Source organism: Manduca sexta, chromosome 16, assembly GCF_014839805.1.
Source record: "Manduca sexta isolate Smith_Timp_Sample1 chromosome 16, JHU_Msex_v1.0, whole genome shotgun sequence".
NCBI classification, from domain to species: domain Eukaryota; kingdom Metazoa; phylum Arthropoda; class Insecta; order Lepidoptera; family Sphingidae; genus Manduca; species Manduca sexta.
Genome location: NC_051130.1, coordinates 9,491,461 through 9,515,032, shown reverse-complemented (window position 1 = coordinate 9,515,032; position 23,572 = coordinate 9,491,461). Strand labels below are relative to the sequence as shown.

The window sequence follows — 23,572 nt, the reverse complement described above, 5'->3', positions numbered from 1 at the left end:
TAAATCAGAATAACACATTATAATGATTTTGTGTAATTTGGCCATAATATAAATAATAAATATACATATCAAGTAAGTCGGAAAAAAATATCCTAGAAAACTTCTTCACGTGGGCGAAGCCACGAGCAAAAGCTAGTATATAATATCAGAAAGATCAACTTACCATGAAAATCTCGTCCCCACATGCGCCTGGTGATGTTGCGGCCGTCTCTAATGTCCTCGCCTTCTGTCAGCGTCTCATTCAACGCCATGCCCAGTAAATACACGCCGTCATAGAACGCACCGATGAAAAAATTTACCTGTTCATTAAATTGGTCTTCAAAAGTATTACTTCAGGAATTTTAATTAAATATAATATCATTTAATGGTTAGGTTGACGCGAATTCTTTACACGGCTGTGATATACCCAACGTTTAAATTATTTAATATTAGGGGCCTTATTTATGACACTGTAAACTCGTAACACAGTCGTGTTACTGCCATAGAAAGACAATATCAAAAACATTTACCCTTTGCAAAAGAAAATAATTAGGATAACAAGGAATGGAAGAGGAAACCACAGTAAAGGCGCATAAATTATGACATACTCTAGATTGTACAACAATAAGTTGCCGAGATGTTTGTGTTAAATATTAGCTTTTCCTCATGGCGTTGTCCACACGGAATAAAGTCCCACGGGATTTTTTTCTGGGAAAACATTCTATGTCGTTCCTATCAACCGTAGCCAAGAAACCTTTCTATAATAGTTAACGCTAACGTTATGTATGAGAATGGCATACCCTAGCGATAGACTTTTTCATTTATTATTTCTATACATTTTTTCTGTTTTCTATTAGTGTTAACGCTTTTAGAAAGCATTTTGGCTACGAATCCAAGCCTCTCTCCTAATCTATGCAAAACATAAAGTTGATCCCTTACTACATAAAATAAGTACAAACCAACGAACATTTTTGCATTTATTATATTAGTAAGCAAGTGAGGGTACAAAAATAATGACATAGTTTATTATACTTATGTATAAAGATCTTTTATTGTAGAATGTTTTTCAGTTAGTTTCAAATGTTTTAAGTTTAAAAGCAACATTCAAATTGAAACTATAAAAAAACGGGTATTCAAATTAACTGGTATCAAACACCTCATTTTAAATTTTAAACTAATAATTGATAGGTAACAACTCTACGGTAAGGTAACCGACGTGTCACGTGTGTGGCCGTGTGAATATAAAATGTACGGAACAATGTTCTTGATTGGTCTTGACAGCGCACGGACGTACGTGCCAAACGGCTTGTCGAGTAACACAAAAGCAACTTTCTGCCCACTTTTTAATCAACTCTCAAAACACAAACTCATTGAAAATAAAATATACATTAATCAATTAACCCGATAATGAGTCATGAAAGCTATTCCGAGAAACGTATCAATGACAAATTATCGACAATTAAAGCGCATATTCTGATGCAGTGGCGGTATAAGGCGTTGGCGTACAGGGCACCCACTTAGTGTCTCGCGCTTCGAGGAGACTTGCGCTTGCAAGGGACACGAATAAAATCATTACCCTTCTTCGGAAATCGGATAAAATCTTTCGCTTGGAGCCCCGCAGATTAAAGCCGAAGCTACGATGAGTATTCCTCAACTGATGTTAAAGGCCTTCCCATATGGTAAAAAAGAACATGTTGTTACTAACGCCTTTTTTTTCCGTACATAACTTTTTTCAATCTTCAGCTTCACGCGAGTTGCAGTCCGAAACCTAAGCTAAAATATTTTAACATAGCTCGCATAGCTGAAATCTTTCATATTTCAAGCACTAACTTCATTTATATTAAATTAGTATCTCATAAGAATTCCTAGTGCATGTCTGATTAAGATCTAGTAGATGTCAACAAAATAATTATACTGTTTCATACCTTTTACTTGCACCATGCATTGGAACATCATTTTTGTGAATAACATAATAATTTTCTCAGGTACGCGAGCTAATCTAACTAAACTTAGCTATTGGACTGCTACCAGCGTCAATTATAAAGGCTTATAATAATTAAAAACACTACCGTTACACGGTAAAGCATTGTTTGGAAGTTCCGCGGCTGTTATGAAATATTAAATCATGCGTTAAGAGACAACAGATTAATATTCCACCGTGTATATTAAATTCTGACGACGAAATTTTCAACGCAATTTGCCTATGCATAACGCTTCGGTGACAAATTTCGCTAGAATGCTTTGTATTATTTTCTACCAATATTGGAATTCAAATTATAATTTCCGGTATTTTACGGCATCTATCTTAAAGGCAAATAATGTCAATTGTAAGGTTTTGAAAGAAAATAGAATATAGATGTTAATAAATTATTATATTCAGTTTATAAACCCCAACACTCTGATCGTTATTCATATAGATTTGTTAATTGAACTATCAACCTTTAATACTCTGACAGCACAGCAGCATAAAGGAATAACGATCAGAGTGATGGCAGTTACAAGTTGACATTTTAAAAAAAAATATATAAAACGAAAAGAGAATGGCGAGAGGGATTCCGCCGTCTGAACTGGAGAAGGAATGATTGTTATGTTGAAATAGTTTAAGTATCAGTTTTGTCTCTAAGCCAGATTGGCAATTTATGTTACAATATATAAATTCAATATAATTAAATACTTACTAATAGTGCTGCTATGGTTTAATTATTTGGAACGGTTGGACTGCTTACTACACAATGATATTACAAAACTGGAAATTGCTGTTTAGATAAAAGTGTCTATATATAAAACTATTGGTCCGCCTCTGAATACTCTTTCCTATGTATAGGTGACCTACTCCTTGGTGAAAAGTATGACTTCATTAGAAGTTTTTTGCCCGACCGTACCACAAAGTCAAAACACATTTTTATATCTGACGAATTAAATCCTGGAATTGCATTGGTATTCAAAATTATGTTTTTGATGACCTGATTATTTAATCTCCTTTTGTTTTATATCTGCTATTATAACTCGACATTGACAAAATCACTGATAAACGGTGGAAGCCATAATAAAAAGAAAAAAAGAATGAATCCTGCAATAATTTCCATTTACTCACCTCTTCCCCATCAGAGAACGTGTAGTTGTAATGCTGACGAGCTCTCGTTCGGACAGTATCAGCAAAGTCATCGAATCTATCGCCAGTGGGCAGCTTCAGAGAGACTCGGAGTAGAGCTTCGTAAGCCGCTCGGGCCGCCGCGTCACGGCTGTCGCCTGCCGCCCAGCCCGTCTCCCCCCAATAACCGCCCTAAGGAGGTAAAACATGTTTCTTGTATACCGTAAGTAAACAGAATATGGTCAAGAAAGAGTGTCGTCTTACTAAAGATACCCATCGCCATACAACACACACACTTGGCGAAAAGTGGGTACCTTGGTTGCGCCTCTGCATACCCCTTCGGCGATAAATGCGTGATGTTGTGTGCCATTCAACACAATTATAGCTGTTTGAAACCTAATATACTCAGGATGAGACGGAACGCGACTCACTTATGTGGTTCACCCTGGCGGATTTCACGCCTTTAATACAGTGGTCGCTATCTGAGCGGATACGTATGTCCTACCATTATCATTAGCATTACCATTATTATTATAACGGGACAGCAAATGTGTAAAGAACAACAAAATAAAAAGGACGTATATGGTTCAAATGGCTATTGGATATCGAAGACGATAATGATAGAGTGGAAGCCACGTCAACGTTATTAGTACTGTAACCTTTGTACCACGGTATTTTCGTCATTATAAAAAGGTTAATTGGTATCACAAAAGCTTTATTTAAATTGCGCACTTTCCTAACATTACTAAAAAATAAGGACTGTTTCTCAAGACCTTTTTTAAAATATGCAGCAGCAGTAAAGATAATCTTTACTATCCCTCTCGGAAAATTTATATAATATACCGTGCAAACATTGATAAAACACTAACAGAAACAAATAATTACAGCAATAACTAAGTAATATTTATTTCAATAATAAAGTCCTCTACCTATGATGTGAGCCTGTCTATGAAAAAGTGTAATGCTAAGTTATTTGAACACATTAATCATGTAACGCAAGATGCAAAATATTATTAATGCATTCAAATTCCATCGGTAATATTTTCTATCAATAATCCGAGATGAAAACAATATATCCAACATGGACGCGAACTTGCTTTACATTCTATTAGACAACGTCGAGGCCAAGGTCTCGCTCCTGACCTACAAACTTCAGATCAAGTCCGTGTATTGAATTTTCTACATTGTCAATAAGGGCGGGAATGCGTTAACCCGACAGATAGCAGAAGCCACCAGATCGTATTATCATCACGCACGGGTATTAGCGTCTTTATCGGGTTGTGGTTGTATTAATGGGGTCGATTGTTAAGATTTACAGAACATAAGTAGTTAGATATAGTTTAGTTTTATTATCTGGGTCTTTACCTATTATACTCACTTGTTGGCTATCATTGTTTGGGTTAATAAAACTCAATATGAAACCAAAAAAAGTAAAATTTTACGTTAAAACATTACTTAATAATTAATTTATATAAAATAATTGTAATTACATAACGCAAGCATTCAGTTACTTTTCCCGCCATAAAGGCATTTAGTTTTAATTAGTATGTAGTAAGGCTAAGGAAACGCAGATTGCACAGCCTATGTATGGCTGTATTTTCAAAATAAGTATAACTCCAATGCTTTTCCAGTCTAAAATCCAGTTTCATCACGACAGTTTGCACATTATTGCCCATTTTGAATTTACAATAATATAAAGTATGTTGGATTAGATATGTTACCTGAAATATTTCCACGTCGAGGAATGCCCAATCGCCACGCGTCATGCCGAGCGCGTGTGCAGCCAGCAGAAACTCTCGAACCAAGGAGCCTCGCACGCTCAGAATTACAACTGTGGAATACAGAAATTATATTTAGAAATTTCTACTTGTGTATATAAGTACTTCATTTCGTTTAAACATAGATGAATGGACATTAGTTAATATAATATTGTTTATCAAATTTGATAGCGCCTCAGTAATTGTATTTGCAAACAAAATACATCCAAAAGTCAAACAGCTCTATGGTGTTGGACTTTATTACAGTTCCGGATAAGTTACGTAACATTATTTTTAATAAACCGCGAATTAAACCCAACTCTCTCTCACTGCCATCAGTTTCGGTACATTGGTACTCAACCATAAGGTATAACAATCCTGATTCTACATATACATAAGTAATATAATCTAAGCCAGTCTGAAGCAATAATTATAAAGGATGGTGGGGAGCAAACGGCCCGTGTAAAATAAATTTAGCTACCTGAGAAGCGGAGTAATTCCCCAGCTAATACTAAGGATCGCGATTTCTCCTCCATTATGCATGATATCATGTTCCACCACATTTTTCAAATTAGTTAAATATACGACTTAACTTGCTTTATTTCTGTAAAGATTTTTTTTGATTGTTTTTCTTATAACGCCATTTATTTTATTTGTTTTATAATGATCTTTTACTTACGCAGCGTAGAAACAATAATATTCATTATATTTAAAGAATTTTCGTAAACATTATGCTATAAATTAAATTAATTAAATAATTATCGATTTAAAATATTATAAATGCGATTTTTATTATATGCAAATATGAAATAATACCTTTTTGCACAAATGCAATGCAAAAAAGACTAGGTGCAGTGGTTATCGTCTCGTCTAACCATTAACAATAAGTGTCAGCAATACCGGTCAAAACTTTACAAACTTATGATAACTCCAAAGTCCACTTCTTCTCTCCACTTCTCCTTCCCTCCGGACCTCTGAGGCGTTCAGACGTGTTTTTAGTTAATTCTGTGTAAATTTAAAATAAAAAAAAATAATATTCATAAATTAAAGTGCATAGAAAAGTGATCTTTAAGCTTACAGCCAAAAACCTATTTTAGCAAACCTTTATTATGCAACGCGCGAAGAGTACTGCGTAAAGTAAATGAGACAGCAATACATCACCCGCTTCAATGACGGAAGGCTCTAATTATATTTGTCGGAAACCCAATTTATACGAAATCGAAGCGAATTAACCATTTAGAAAGACCCTAGGAAAGAATGCCTATCAATCGCACACCTGACACGAAAGGGGATTTAGAAACAACAAAACCTACTCATAGAAGAAAGGCCAAAACTACGGACGATACAAATAATAATGATAAACAACTAACAGCTCAAATAAGCGAGATAAAACAAATGTTCCTTGATTTCAAAACTTTACAAGAACAAAAGTTTGAAAAATTATACACGTCTTTCGAAGAGATAAAAAAACAAAACATAGATATACATTCCTCAATAAATTATTTGTCAAATTCATACGATACACTCAAAGATCAACTTCAAAAACTTGAAACTGAGCGCCAAACAAATCTTCAATATATCAAGACTCTTGAAGATAAGTTGGATAAACTTGAATCTAGCTCAAGATCTACAAGTATAGAAATCAGAAATATTCCTATCCAGAAACAAGAATCTAAGCAGACCCTTTTAAGCACCATCAACACTATAGGTACAGCCATAAGCGCCCCAGTAGAACAGCTACAAATTAAGGATATATACCGTATCAATAGTAAGGATAAAGACAATAGGCCAATCATCGTAGATTTCACCAGCGTCCTTACAAAGGAAAATTTCATTAACATGTACAAAAAAATAAATAAGGATAAGTCTAAGCTAACCACAGATACTATCAAGATAAGCGGACCAAGCAAACCTATCTTTATATCTGAAAACCTAACGCCAAAGATGAAAAGGTTATTCTTCCTATCTCGTGACATTGCGAAGACGAAGGAATACAAGTACTGCTGGGTATCACATGGTAAGATTTTTCTACGCAAATTCGATGGCTCTTCAATTATCCAAATTAAAAGCGAGAATGATATAGATTGCCTAAGAAACCAAATATGACTAATTATATTGTATAATTATGATATAACTTTCACACATCTGTGGTGTTATATTATATATGTACTAAATTACACTGCAAACTTTATTATTAATATTTTGATATTAAGATCTCATTACTACGAATATGTTATGTTTTGTAACTCGATTAAGCTGCAAAACATTTTACTATTAGTATTATATAATTCTTTTCATAAATTAGTTTTAGTATTATATAATTCTTTTCATAACTCTCTTTTAATTTGTATACCAAAAGAAATGATACATTTGATCTCATATTGTTACTTAACCTTAGACTATAATATAAGTTATATTTTACACACACATACACACACTCATACGCCATATATACAATTGAGTCTCACGGATTCACTTTTCACACTTTTGTCCTACTTATTTCCTCATTTTATAATATATTTTTCGTTCTCCTTAAGTACAGATTTACAAACGATATTTTTCTACATTCTATATTTTTATTCCTTTTTAAAATTGTTACTAATTAATTATGGACCATATAAATTTTATTAATGAAATTGAACAGATAGAAGTTTCTAAAGCTTATTCCTGTTCTCCAGAAATGTGTCAGGTTTACGTAGATAAAGCTGTAAACCCACTTAAAATACTGCATATTAATATTAGGAGCATAAGTCATAATTTTGATGATCTATTAACTTTATTGGTGCGGATCCAGGTGCAAGTGGATGTTATCATTTTATCAGAATGTTGGTTAAGTAAATGCCCTCTTCTACCAGAACTTCCTGGCTATAATTCTTTTATGTCTAATTATACAAACCAAAATGATGGGGTAGTTGCTTACACAAGATATTCACTAAATTTTGCTGTTGAGATACCAAACTTTCTGGAAGCTAATTGCTTAGTTCTCAGATATAATAACTTTGCTTGTATTGCACTCTATCGTCCCCTTCCTATAAAAACATTGACAATTTTGTGATCTCGCTCGATTCGGTATTACAGTCCTTAAACAACTACCAAAATATTGCTGTTATTGGAGACATCAATATAAATATTGGACTTAATAGTAACGACCCAAATTCTGACCCTTATCTGAATGCTCTTACTTTTCATGCCCTAATTCCAGCACATACTTTACCGACTCGGAATACAAATTGTCTCGACCATATAATATTAAAAACAAAAAAGAAGCTACTGCTTTAGTTCTAGATTCATCTATTACAGATCACGCCCCAGTAATGCTTATTGCAAATATTAATATAAAAACAAACCATAATTTGCAGCGTTTAACAAAACGTATAGACGAAACAGCCTGCATCAATAATCTTCGAAACTTTGACTACTCCGCTGTTTTAAGATGTGAAAATCCTGATGAAGCAACTACCTTGCTTGTAAAAATTATTTCAGACATTATCACATCACATACTTTAATTAAAATAATTCCTAGTAAAACGTAATACGTAAGCCCTGGATTACGCCTGGCCTTTACGCTGTATGCGAAACCGCGACAAACTCTATCGTAAAACTGTGAAAAATCCTGACAATGAGATTATTAAAGTTACATATAACCGCTATAGAAACTTCTGTAACAATACAATTAAAAAGTTAAACGGGAATATGAACGCACACAATTTGAAAAACAAACAGAAACCCTAAAGCTATGTGGGATCTAATAAAAAGGTAGGAAATTTTAATAAAACTTCTTCCAATGCACATGATCTTCTCACCAACGCCAATGATCCTATATGTTCTGTAAATTATGTAAATCATTATTTCGCCAACATTGGTAAAACCTAGCATCTAAAATTACTGAGCCAGTCCAAAATATTTATTCAAACTATTTTCAGAAAACACCCCCCCAAAATTCAATGTGTTTGATGAGTACAAGTGCTAATGAAGTAGAACAACTAATTCTTAGTCTTAAAATTACAACTGCAACTGGCTGGGACGGAATACCTACCTCCATAATAAAAGCAATCAGTCAAACAATTACTCCTGTACTTGTTCATATTTTTAATCTATGCCTTTCTTCTGGAGTTTTCCCGAAAGTATTTAAAAGCACTCGTACACCCTATTCATAAGAGCGGGCAAAAACAACGTTGATAATTATAGGCCTATTTCGGTATTGACAACACTATCAAAAATTCTTGAAAAGTTACTCAATAATAGATTATTAGATTACATAAATAAATATAACATTATTTCTGATAACCAATTTGGCTTTAAACAGGGTAAATCTACTGAAGATGCAGTATTAAATTTGACTAAAAGCGTTGTAAAAGACTTAGATATGAAAGAAAAAACAATTGGTATATTTCTGGACCTATCAAAGGCTTTCGATACCGTCTCTATCGACATACTTATAACAAAGCTGGAACGCATAGGTGTTAGGGTATTGCTCTAGATATTTTTAAAAGTTACCTTAGGGAGTCCCCCAAGGTAGCGTCCTTGGACCTACCTTGTTTACTATATACATAAATGAACTCTGTCAATTATCGTTACCAAATTGCAAAATTATAATGTATGCTGATGACACAGTTCTACTCATACATGGTAAAAACTGGTCTCAAGCTAGGCTGCGTGCTGAACAATCACTATCTGTTGTTATGAACTGGTTAGCGTATAATCTGCTGACCCTCAATGTCAATAAAACCAAATATATGTGCTTTGCATTAAAATCCTCTTCTCTCCCTCCCTCATCTTTCACACTTATTGCACATGCCTCATGTAATACAATGAAAAACTGCACTTGCCCAGCAATTACTGCAACAACGAAAATAAAATATCTTGGAATAATAATTGACAATCGCTTAATTTGGAATGAACATATAAATTTAATAAAAAGTAGGATTCGTAAACTTATATACATTTTTAAAAAATCTCAGACCTGTAGTTGACCAAAAAACTTTAAAAATAATCTACTGCTCGCTAGCGCAGTCTGTCATAACCTACTGCATCACTGCTTGGGGAGGTTGTGGTGTATCCAAAATGCTAACCCTTGAAAGAGCTCAAAGGGCAGTGTTGAAGGTCATGTTTTATAAACCAATCTTATACTCAACTACTGAAATATATACTCTTGCAAAAGTACTTTCTGTAAAACAACTTTTTATCCTTCAAATTATTCTTCGTCAACATTCGGAGCTTCATTTTACTCCCAGTATCAAAAAACGAAGAAGAGATTTAGTATGTCAATCAGACACCTGTAGAACTGCTGCATCCAGTCAACATTTTTATTTTATTGGACCCCGATTATATAACAAAGCAAACAAGTTTCTTAACTTATATTCCCTTACTTTACGTGAATGTAAATCTGTAACAACAAAATGGCTGTTAACCCTTTCATATGAGGATACAGAATCATTCATAAAAATAGGAAAATAATAGGACACATAAACATGCATACATACACACACACACACGCACACACAGACAAACTCACACACACACACACACTAACACACACACAACCACACACACACACATTTTTTGTTTGTTTTGATTTAAGTACCTTTTGAAAGTTTTCTTTACATTGTGGAATACAACTATCGACTTTACGGAGGTGGGCGTTAATATCTGCGACACAGTTACCCAACTAATGCAGATATTTTCGAACATTGTATTTTTAAAAAAACTGTATTATTTATTCCAAATAAAGATTTCTTATTTCTTATTTCTTATTATTTCACTATGCTCATCGCACCAATAATGCTGATGACTTAGTCATAACTCGCAGTAATGACCCTGATTACAATATAAAAACTAATATTTTTCTGGCATTCTTGTAAACAAGATTGCGTATTTCTTAATAAGTTTAGGTACTATTTTACTTTTACAGCAACTCCCAGGACGTCCATACCTTTCCTTTCGTTATTTTTGTTACATCTTCGCAGAAAATACACGTGTCTGCAGTATTTTGTGTAATTTTATTTAACAAGTAAATTGGCGTGCAACGGTGGACTTACACTCAATTCCTTTGCCTCGTACAATACTAAAAACTTCTGACTTGAAAATCTCTTTACATTCTTGATACTCTTTAGGGTTCTATAGGTACCTACATAAAGGATGTCGGTTGGAATAAATTTCTAAATGTATATTCTACCTCTTTATGGCTCTATTTTTAATCATAATCTGTAACCGTGGGATATTTTGATGAGTTACTTAAACTCTAACGAATTTATACAAATAACAAAGAAACAAAAATCTAGAATTTGAGAGAGATCTACAATATTCAAATCATAAAAAAGGACCTTATTTGTGTTTGTTCTATGACACAAGAGGTAGTTACTAGTTGTATTGCGCAATATAGGTACTACGTTAGCATACATGTATTTTTTATATTGCATATTAAACTGTATTTTCGTTCATAAAGTCGGTAAATATGTTTAAAGATCAAAGCTAGATTTATTTAAGTATGTAATTATATTAACCGAGGGTTTAGTTTCGAACAATGCTTGTTAACAATTCACTCATTGGCTAGCCTTCTGTTATAATCTATACCCCGATATTTTTTTATTTTATTCCGCCTATGGACTAATGTAATGCCAGAGGCAAAACCAAGCCGTTGCCGGAAACGATACGATATACGAGGCTTGACATTGCATAATGTAACTAATTAAACATAATTAATAATTATATAGGTACTATTTATACCTATTTAACATAGGTAGATAAAGCGTTCAAAACTGTGCAACAATATTTGTGCATTGTCCATACAAATTAATGACTTAATATTTTTAAAATAAATATTTTCTCAATGCAGGCAAATGGGTAAGTGAAATTATGTTTTAGCACGATCCTACGCATCGCTATCCAATTCAGTAAGGCCGCGTTTATTCTAACGATAAGCTCCATTATAACTGCCGCTTATAAACAAAAGTGCATTTAACCAACATCACCCAACTAGAAAGCAATTTCTACAATTTTTCCTTCACAATAAACGTCTAGGAAATTGTTATGAGAGTGGAGTCAATAGTGCGTGTCATTGAATTACTCGCAAATCAGTGAGCGCGCTGACTTTGAACTTGTCTTATGATCTGGGCGTAGACAAGACGCCTTTGTACAATCGTTAACGCTAATTGAAAACGAAAATGTAAGGGAATAATATACTTAGCAATAGGCCTTTTTTTATTACTTTGAATAACGAGACGAGCTTGCCGTCCCCCTGATGGTAAGCGATACGACCGCCCATAAACAGTAGAAACATCATCCAACACCTTGACTCACAAAGTATTGTTTGGTATTCCATTGCGCTCGCCATCGTGAGACTTGAGATATTAAGTGTTATTATGTCCAGTAGTTACACTGTCTAAAATTTCCTTCAAACCGAAACACAACTGTGACTACACACTGCCGCTCGGCGGTAGAAATAGAAATTGTGGTGGTACCTACCCAGGCGGACTCTCACGTATGAGAGACCTAGCATCAGTAAAGACAAACGGAAAACAAAAATTACGGGAATAACATTTCTTAACGATAGACTCGTTGCTAAATATATCGTTCCCTTACATTTTGTTTTCTGTAAGCGTTAGTGATTAAAGCAAATAATTTTATAGAAAGTCTCAGTTCTTGTAATACCGAGAGGCGAGAATTACATCGATGAAAACTATTATTTCATTAATTTTGTGGGTTAAATTAAATAAATATTCCATTTTGAACTTTAATGTCGTTTTCATTTAATTAAAATATATTTGTCGTACTTCTAAATTAATTAAACATTCATTAATTTATATTGTTTAGAGTTTAGACGTCGTGACGTCGCGTTGAGGACAAAATACCAGAGCAGAATATATTGAAATTTTTGTATAATCCTTACATCCATAGTTATAAATGCGAAAGTAACTCTATCTGTATGATACACTTTCAAGATTGAACCCAGTGGTTCAGTTAATAACTGATTTCGTTGAAATTTTTTATATAAAGATGGTTTGAGATGTTGGGAAGGTTTTGGGCTATTTTTTATCCCGGGATAATATATAGTGGAACCTTCACGCCGGAAAATGGAACAAATTCCACACTTTTCACAACCCTTTAAAAAATTACCACACCAGTATATTCATTGCAATTTCTTTTGCAATAAAATTCTATGCTATCGTAGTAACTTACCTCTTGCATACATACTGACGTCTCGTAGCAACGCGTCACAGGACTCGCGCTCGTTCCCGTCGAGCTCTCTAACAGCCTTCAGGACGCCTTGTTTTCTCAAACCCCATTCCAGACTTTTCCCTGCGAATAAGACGACTTTAATTTCTTATCCTATCGGTAATGGGATATCGAAGGTAGAATTAATTATTTAACGAGGGGTATTCAAATGTCAAAATTGACCAATAATTGTATGTTCTATAACATTCGTTTTACCTTTGGATGTTTCGATAAAGTTCTTGATAATGATTTCTTATGTTTACGCGAATGTTAGATATTAAAATTAAACAATTTTTCCCTTTTTGACCCCCCCATGACCACGAAGGCTGCAAAGTCTTCGAAACGCCGAAAGAAAATTAAAATAAAAACCACGATAAAATCCGAAAAATAGTTTAATTTTAAGTTCTTGATACTTTATAAGGCTAACCTGTTAGTAATTACTATAATTCACACTGAAACAAGTCTCAATTTATCATATACGATAAACAGTACATAGCTAATCTGGATCCTTTTCCTCTATCCACCGCACCTGAGCGTCCCATAGTTATCTCTAATAACCAGCTAATAACATTACTGCAAGCCACGCTGTAATTACGAGAAATGTGACGCCAGGACGAAGCAAGCAACTGTTACTTTAGGAGAAAACTTATCAATTATAAGTCTCAGTAATGCCGTTTGTATATGTTATGATTTGTTTATAAAGATTAGGTTTAGAGGCGAAACACGCCTGCGAGAAACCTTAAAAAATAATTAATTAATAGTTTAGTTCTGCAATGTACGAAGTCAATCTTAATTATGAGGCTAATTTACGATAGCAAAAAGTTATCTAAAAAAAATTACTAAGTAATTATTTTCGTACATTTTACGATTATAGACAGTAATAACTTGTAATTTTTTTATGTCCTTTCTAAAGTACCTAGAGGTTCATCGCCAAACGAATTTAAACTACAATCACAAGACTTACGATTCTATTTACTACGACTCGTGTCTTACCTACAGTTAACGAGAACAAGTCCGACTTATCCAACAATAACGCAACATGCGCCCATCCGAACCGCTCAAACACGCTGGTGAAGACGCGCGGCAGCCGACACTGGCAATACGACATGCGCGTCAGCGTCGGGTACTTGCCCTTGTCGTTGAACAGCGTCTGTGGCTGGAACAAGCAGTCTCCATTAGCGCGATGCAACCTTGACGGACCAGAGAACGCAAACACGCTTTCTATAATCTTTAACACCAATAGGAAACAACAATATGATCGGGAATGCTAAGTCTGGCAACAGATTTGTCATTTCCGTTCATTTTTTCCTTTTTTAACTAGCGTTAAGGATTGAATAAAAGCGTGTTGGCTTCGGTTCCAAGTTGTATCGCTTGCTGGCTTTTTTTCGCTACTAATACGGGAGTGAGTTACTTATCACTCCTTTTTTTCTGTATCAGCCTTTATATTATTGGTAATACTGTCATGATTCAAGTCACATATATAACCTTTATTATTTATGAGACATATTTTCGTGAAGTTAAAATTATTCGTCTCGTTACATATTCGTCCCCATTAAAAGCATCATAGCCATCCTGATTGTCCAGTAAGTAAAAATTATACCAATGGCGCAGAATAAATAACACACTTTATTATAGTAATGCATACAATTTTGAAAATAGACCCATATAAATACCTAATATTATTATAAGAAAAAAAATCAAAAAGAATCACTCAACTCATAAATCTTAAAGGCCACAGCACTCACCCTGGTCCCTTTACGTAGGTTGCGCAGTCGATGCATCCGGCTCACAACGCTGGCAGGCGCCGCTAACTCCCCCTCCGATGGCGGCTGTAAAAAAAACAAATAGGAAATTCCGATTGGCATGGACGTTCTCCGTATTTAGTCTAGGGGCCAAATAAGGAAATTTTAAAAATTAGGCTCTATGACGTACAAAACTCAACTAAATAACGCACAAATGATGACAAGTACATAAAAAAGTGAAATTCAAAATCTACAAGGGGTCAGCTAACCTCACCTGCCACTTGATAATCGCATATCGACTAACACTGGTTTTGACTGCTATTATTTTTTACGAATAATCAAGGAAACGAGCGAGAGCCTCGTCTAAGCGCCAAAATTGGTCATTAACCATGACTACCACCCCAAATTTGCAGTTATAAAGAAAAGTAAGTTACAGCTCGCTCGGCACTTTACGAGAGATGTTAAGTTTCATAATGAGTATTACACTGACTATTAAGCCCTCGAACTACCACGCAAGAGTGCTTACACGGTCTGTATTGAAATTTGTTGAGGTTAATTTTGTGTATGTGAGATATTTTGCTGGTGGTAGAATATATTTTATATCCGCACGGATAGCGACCACCGTACACAAGGTGTTAAAACCCGCCATAGTGGCCCACGTTAGGATGTCGCGTTCCGGGATCGGCTTGCGAATATCCGGTTTTAACAGGCCGGCATAATTGTATCGACTGTTGAGGGTAATCATCTTTCGTCAGTCGACACTCTTTTGGCCCATTATCACAACAATAGTGGGCCATAAATATAATTAAATCAGATACTTTTTTTAGCGGGACTTCTATCCCGAAAAACTCCTTCACGCGGGTGAAGTCGCTAGCCAAAGCTAGTACATAAATAAATCTGCTTGATGGCAAAAATAGTATGTGATGAATCTCGACTAAGAGCAGCTTTCATCTTATATTAAAATACTAAATATTTTATGGAATAATGTTTCTACAATGATGTTACAACGTATCTACTATTGGGTTAATCTAATATTATGTTCTTCCCCATAATAACTGTGTTTTCACCTCAGTTATACTGGTATATAGACTGTCTGCGACTGCCTGTGTATGACAGTGTGCGCCTATATCAAATGAAAATAAATATGTTAATATCTAATACATTTATACATTAAAATATCTTCCAATCTTACTAGACATCAGTACACCGTACCACACAGATCAATAACCATTAACCGAAACGTCACCAAGGCTTCAGCGACCGCACCATTCCGAATTCCCAACCCGTTCACCCGTTCTGACACTTAACGGTTACACACAGCGCCAGTTACTATGCGAGTCGGGGTGGCGAGTTACTCGAACGTGTCATGTGACGCACGTGTATCTTGTCGCTAGCGTATATCCAGCGTATAGCCTCCATTAGCGAAAGGTCCATATAACTCGATTCCTGCCGGCTTCCGTTTCTTAACTTATGTAAAATTTCATTATCATTGGAACGATTTGCAAACCGCGTTTATGCATAGCAGCATGCATTAAGTAACCCCTATATGTTATGTCGGAATTTCTTTCGCGAAATATCATCCTTCGCTACTGGAAACGTTCATATAACCCAATTCCTGCCGGCTTCCCTATATGTAGAATCTATGTACACTCTAAGTATCATTACAACGATCCGCAGACCTCATTCATGCATATATATTAGTCTCTATATGTTGCGTCGGGTTCCGTTTAGGAAAATTTCACTTTTCGCCACTGCCAGCCTCTATAACCTTTGTAGGCTAACTCTTACCATCTGGTTAGGAGGTTCTGGAAGCGGCTGTAATATATCAACTTGACCGAATTATTGTCTGTAGACGTTATAAATATCGTCACTGACTCAAAAATGTATTATTTATGGCAAAGTAATTGCGCTAGTTCAGATAGTAAATAAAATTTTGTATTGTATTGTATCAGCCTATAATGTCCTAATGTTGGGCAAAGGTCTCTCCAAGATCCTTCCATGAATCACGAGCCTGCGCTATATTGGACCAGTTTTTTTAAATAATTGGTTCACTATAAGTAAAATTTAGACTAAATAAATAACGAACAAAAAGATCACCTCTGTTCAGTCGCCAGAATATCTATACCAGCAACTCGTCCTACATAACACAGCCTCTATAGGTGATTTCAAGCCAGCAACTCGCCCTACATAACAAAATCTTTAAAGGTATAAACACAAAGCTCTCACCGGCTCATTACATTTCAATCCGTCGGTATTACGGGCGTCAATGCCAAGTTCAACGGGGACAAACTTGCTTTCAAACTGATTTGTTTGCACCCTTGACCAACGTCGGTTAAATTTAGTTTTGAAGCGATATTTGCTGAGTGTTTCAAAGGTTTATTGGATGAGGCTTACGATTGGGATCAGATCAGGTGAATAAAATCAAATATCGTTTTGACACGTGTATATATATTTTATTTGACTATAGAAGGCAAAAAAAATGAAATAAAAAAATAAATAAGTTTACGTAAATTTATTGACATCGATAAAAATGAAATACATGAAGTTCATAGTGTACTTCGTCAATAATTAACTCTCTCGTTAATTGATGTTGAACCCCTCTATTTACCACATGGTGCAGTAAAGTCACTATAATAATATAATAATAATATCAGCCCTGCATTACATACTTGCCCACTGCTGAGCACGGGCCTCCTCTACCACTGAGAGGGATTAGGCCTTAGTCCACCACGCTGGCCTAGTGCGGATTGGTAGACTTCACACACCTTCGAAATTCCTATAGAGAACTTCTCAGATGTGCAGGTTTCCTCACGATGTTTTCCTTCACCGTAAAACCTAAACACCGTAAACGTAAAAGTCACTATGCTGAGTCCGTATAAGAAAAATAAAAAAGTGACAATATCTTCACATATCAGCCATTATTTTTAGCAATTTTAATCTCAACTTGATCGGCTTTTTGTTTATATATTCTCATAAATATAACAAAAGTTACAATATATTAAATCCATTCAAATATTTCAAATATATTCGTAAAGCGAATACAGTTTAATTTATTCTTACTAGCTCAATAAAGGTCCCAAAAAGCCGCGCTTTCGGAACAGAGCTCAATAAAAACGCAATAACACAGGGCGCACAAAGATAATGAAATCTCGAACAAAAACCGGGATCGGCGAACCGAATATTAATTAAAAATTTAGATTGTTATCGTACCAAATGTACCTAAAAATAATTGATAATTATCAAACAGATATTTCATATTAATCAAGTATTAATTTCATAGTAGCTCATGACACAAATTGCTATGAGAAATATAGCAAAAATAAAATAATGCAATACAAAAATAAATACACTGAATAATCAATATGTTACTGAGTCCATATTCCACGCAAAGACAAAATTACTTTGTATTATCATCAGAGATTATGAGCTAATTTTAGAGTTTAGACTAAAACACGAAACAAATATTTGCGGATACACAAATATTTACGTAAACCTCATTGACTATAATTTAAAGACTACTACTAAGTTATATTCAAGGCATTTACAATCAAAATTTATTTCTACCATCAATGTAATGTGTGTGTTTAATACAGCCTGACCAAGGAAACAAAAAAATACAATAAAGGTGTCACTTTTGCTTTATCGTTTTAAAGTTCACATTATCGCTACAAGAAATTAGTTTCATAATCCACAACATCACGAGATTTTCATTTCCAAGCTTTATACTTGTGAATTGACTTTCTTTTTTACGAGTAATACGGGCAATATAGTAGGCATCCTATAAATCTTATATATTAAACAACAGGCGTCTCAAACACTGGTTTACAGGGTCTCTGTATAAAACATAGAAACATAAAATTATTTAAGTTAGTAACGTTTAACGAAACTTTAACTAAAGTGCAAAATATTTGTGTAATGAGTACAGAACGCATGACAGAACAAATACGAATATCTATTGCATTGGCGCCGAGAGGTGGGTGCAAGATGATGCAGTCGCCCCCCCCCCCCTCCCCCCCCCGGAACAAATCACAATAAAAATAACTGAATGACAATGGGAATTATCGACCACAGAGGTTTTTTATCGTTAAGCATAATATAAATATACCCGTGCGATATAAATTTGAAAAAAAAAATATTATGTGTACCTACTTACTATGTAGTAGTACATGCAGATGCACCTTCCTAAAAATATCAGGTTTCAATTATAAAATCAGGTTTTGAAAGATAGTGCAGTCCATCTGCTTATCAGTAGCAAGAAATTATTTTATAAAAACATAAAATAAAGGTGAAAAGTGAGTTAAGGCGAATTGCATCGGATAAATAAGTGTTGTGCAGGTAACCGTACCGTATCTAATAAAAGCAATTTACGTTCATTTCGTTCATGGTAACAAAATAAATTTCGCAGAACGAAGTTTTTTTTGTATTTAATATAATTTTTTTCTTAATAAAATTCATCGCTCTTTGTTTTTCGTGTTTACAGGGTGGATTTTTGAGACGGGCCATAAGGGCAGCTACCTTCACTGAGGCAACAGGCATACTTTCTTAGGAGGCAGTCCATAATTTTTGAAGACGTCAAGATTTATAGGATTTGAAAGAAGCGTACAGTCAGCAAGAAAATGATTTTTTTTTATTCCTATTGATTTGTTGGCGATCATGCGGAATAATAGTAGCTTTTGCGATTAGTTCCATCCACGTAAAATATTTTCTCTGTATAAAAGGAATTATGTTGTAGAAAGGCATGTAAATGTTTATTATTGTAACAATAAGAATGAAATTATCTCCTTAACACAAATAAACAAATAAATTTTAACTCCTTCAATAGATATATTTATGCTAATTCTATTTATGTCTAATCAAGAGATAAGTTATTTTTGTCAAATATAAAATATACTCGTATAAATAAAGAAAAAGTACGAACATTAATCAGAAATTATTTGGTGTCACGAACGAATCTTTTTGTCGCCGTTCGAAATATGATGGTCATAACTTAGAGTGACAATCTGTTAACGAGAATATTGGACGGGGCTCATCTGTTTTTATCAGTGAAGGTATATTAGGGTGAGTACACATTCACAATTATTAGCTATTGAAAGTATGCTGCACTAAACATAGAAATAATAAGAGTAGGTAATCAAGTTTGATTGAGTCAGGAGTTCCTGATTGGCATGAGTAAATGCATTTTTAATCCTACTACGATAAACTCACTCTACATTTTATGAAAAATACAGTGCGTTATAGCCTGACACGTAAAATAAAAAACCTGCTTTGCAGGCGCCACTATCGCTTAAAGTTAATATTGGCCATGTTTGGCTCAATATTTTACTTCACATTTTATATGGAGAGGTGTTTTATTATCCTGGTCTAGGTATACAAAAGATAAGTCTACCGCTACACCCTGTATTATTATATACACGCGTGTATAGAAAACTAGCTTGCTTGATCATTTAATTTATTATACCTATAAATAATAATTCATCTATTATCAATGAACCTTTCATATGAAGTTTCATTATGAATGATTCGTATTTACAAATTAGATTTACGACATCGCAATAATTCGTGTAATTCACGAAGTAGATATCTTTATACAGTGAAACGAAGGTCTCTAGTGTCACGTAATTTCACATAAATTTAAAATTACACAATTCACATTGTGTCCAAAGGTATTTTAGTTTCAAGAAAAATTATGTTACTTTAATATGCATTTATTAAAGCGCAACTTAGAGAAAATATTCAACGTGAAATTACTTTTTAAATGTACCTAGGGTACCGAAGTGCATTACAATATTCTATATTAAAATATTAGAAAGGTTTTTTAATACATTATTACCATGTTATAGAATAAAATAACATTATATATTATTTTACTATTTGTTGCTTCTGGACTCGCCCTCCTCACATTAGAGACAGTACATGCATGGCAAAAAAAAGGTGCCCTGGCTGCACCTTTGCCTACCCCTTTGAAGATAAGGCCGTGATGCACGTGTGCCATTGACTTGACCGCCTGAAAGTCTTCTTCTGATATAAAAGTGCAACCGTGTCACTATACCGAAGTACAAAGAAGTCGATATATTAATCCGGGTCATGATCCATCTGTATAATACATTTGATGCAAATTCACTCAGCTGTTGCGACGTTCACTTCCTTCAAATATCAATATCGTCACAAACATTTTCATTTTTATGTTGATTTCAAGTTTCATTAAAACCTTTTTATTGACTTGAGTTAAATCTTAAAATTATTTTAATGGCCAATTATAAAACATCTTTAAAATGTAAGGACCAATAAAGCAGAAATATCAAAAGAGGTATTCTAAGTTAACAATAGCCGATTAATTTCAAAAACTTAAAACCAGCATTTAAGTTTAAATAATAATTAATTTCATAATGCACTACTATTTGTTCTCGACTGTCTAAATATGAATGTATTTTGGTTAGAAAATCGTATATCAGTGATAGAGAGCTTCTTATTGATGTAACAAAATTCTGATTTTATTAATAGTTAGATTAGATTTATGACCGAATGCACAAAATTAACCTCTTTTAAATATTCTTTATAGATTTATTATATTATCAGCCACAAACTTAAACACCTGTGTAATACCGTTACAAAATAATAATAAACAAAACACATTTTCTTAACATACAATCCTTTAAATAATTCACAGTGAAAGCTAATGTTTCAATAAAATTTCCAACAAATTAAAGTTCGTACATTTTGCCCGTAAAATGTGTATTTTAAGATCTCTATTTTAAGCTATTACCCAAGCTAAGTTGCAAGTGGTTCGGTACATTTGTCCTCTAATATAATGATCATTAAAAAGGAACGAAAAAGGTTATCGCATCCAATTAATCAAAATAGGCAGAGTTGAATCTCTAAGGAGTATGTACAATGAACAACAGATGATTTGCGCTCAAGTACGGTCACCACTTAAGTGATTGCTTTAAACGGCATGCCCTTCACCTCCAAGCAGGCCCGACGGGATGCCTTCCACTAAACATTTACGAATGTTTCTTGAGATTTACTTTCAGTAAGGTAATAGGACAACTTCATCTGATATGCCATTCGCTGTTTTCCCCCGGTGTTGACAGTAGAGTCGGTATCCAAAAAAAAACAACAGGACAACTTGTAAATATGTCTTTGCCCATAAGGACTTTGGTGTCACCAAATTTTAAAGACGTGAAACACAATTTCTCACGATTTTATTAAACCTGAATTAACGTAAAGATATTATACGTATAAGCCAGTGTCTACGAAGTGGCAGGCACTACACACGAATGCAACTGGTGCTCCCAATTACGCCGAAATATAATATGATAGATAATAAGCTGATTTCCATTAGCCCATGTCATATATCTCAATCCCAATTGAACATTCTAATTCAAAATCTCACACAAATTTTACCCGACCTAAATTAAACCGAGCACCTTAGTTCCAAGCTAAATCGAACAAGACCAATAGAGCGATGTCGTTATAAATACCGTCCCGAATGACTGCGCAATTCACTAAGTACATAATTATTTTAAATGCCATAATAGCAATGCCCTTAACCTCTGGACCTCCTGAGGGACACATTGGTACAAACGTTTGCTTTAATTGGACTTCATTAATAAAATAAGTTCTAACTTCTAATCCACAAGCTCGGTTAAACTTAGTCATAAATGATTACTATAAATGTTAAATAGTTTTATTATTCTCGTATAGAGACAACCATGATGGTTTATAAATTCTCCAATTGAGAGGCACTTCCATTCTTATTATAATGGGTAAGAAATTTTATAAAACAAATCTTTACTATTAATAAATCTTAAGAGTTTGTTTGTTTGAACGCGCTTATTTCAAGAACTACTAAACCGATTTTGAAAATATTTTCGTCAATACGAAACTACACTGCTCTCGAGTGCTATAGGGTTCTTTTTTGCTCGGAAAAACTTTTTAACGCGGTCGGAACCGCAAAATAAAAGTAGTCGTAAAATAAAAACTCTCAGTAGTAGAGAAGATCCAGCCTAATATTATAATTGTAAAATATTATAGCGGATTGAAAGGTTTTTTCAACTGCGTCAAATTAGAATACTTTTGAAGTTTGCATAGGTTATTTAATAGATCTAAGTTTATAATAAGCATGCGCTGTTATGCATATTCATTGAAAGGTTAGACCTTGAGGGCTAGTTCCAGGGGCACTTCAAACGGCGAGGTTAAGCGACTTAGGAGTTGTTTTGATGACCTCTGCGCCTCAGAGCGTGCAGAAAACGACCATTAGAAACGGTATACTTAATTCTGTCTCGAGGAATTTATTTTGTATAGTTTTGGAAATGTGCAGGTCATTCGCGTTATGCTATACGCCTGTCCAATAACAACAGAATTGCCTAGAATTTTTAATTATAAAATACTGCATGCCACGCGCTCCCAGACTTTACCGCGGCACTCACTGGCAATGGTAAAGGGTCCATATAATCAGATTCCTGCTGGCTTCTATTTCGTAATTTATGTAACATTCAATTATAATTAAACGGGGCTCCAGAACGCATTTATGCATATCATTAGTACCTATAAATTGTGTCGGTTTTCTTTTTGGAATATTACATTATTCGTCACTTCTAATTAGGCAGTGAATATATACTGGTCTTGTTTTCTATTTTGGATAAAATAGTAGCAAATAAAAATGAAAGTTAATAAATCTATTCTAAGGAATCTTTTAAGTTGTTATTCAAAGCTGATAAACTCGAAAAACATTATAAACTTTATACGAAGTAGCAACAGCTGCATAACATGAAAAAGTAAGTATGTGG

General features: G+C 34.2%; 1 protein-coding gene across 1 annotated transcript in view; it reads right to left on the bottom strand.

Moving 5' to 3' along the window:
• Nucleotides 1–15,057, bottom strand: part of LOC115446528 (receptor-type guanylate cyclase gcy-28) — a 41,758-nt gene extending 26,701 nt beyond the window's left edge. The window contains exons 1-6 of the mRNA XM_037439426.1: nucleotides 14,787–15,057; nucleotides 14,035–14,197; nucleotides 13,006–13,125; nucleotides 4,792–4,901; nucleotides 3,074–3,262; nucleotides 164–299 (exon numbers count right to left, since the gene is read on the bottom strand). Coding sequence (XP_037295323.1) covers nucleotides 164–299; nucleotides 3,074–3,262; nucleotides 4,792–4,901; nucleotides 13,006–13,125; nucleotides 14,035–14,197; nucleotides 14,787–14,906 — 838 coding nt within the window. The 5' untranslated portion in view covers nucleotides 14,907–15,057. The remainder of the gene's footprint in view (nucleotides 1–163; nucleotides 300–3,073; nucleotides 3,263–4,791; nucleotides 4,902–13,005; nucleotides 13,126–14,034; nucleotides 14,198–14,786) is intronic.
• Between the last annotated feature and the right edge of the window lie 8,515 nt (nucleotides 15,058–23,572).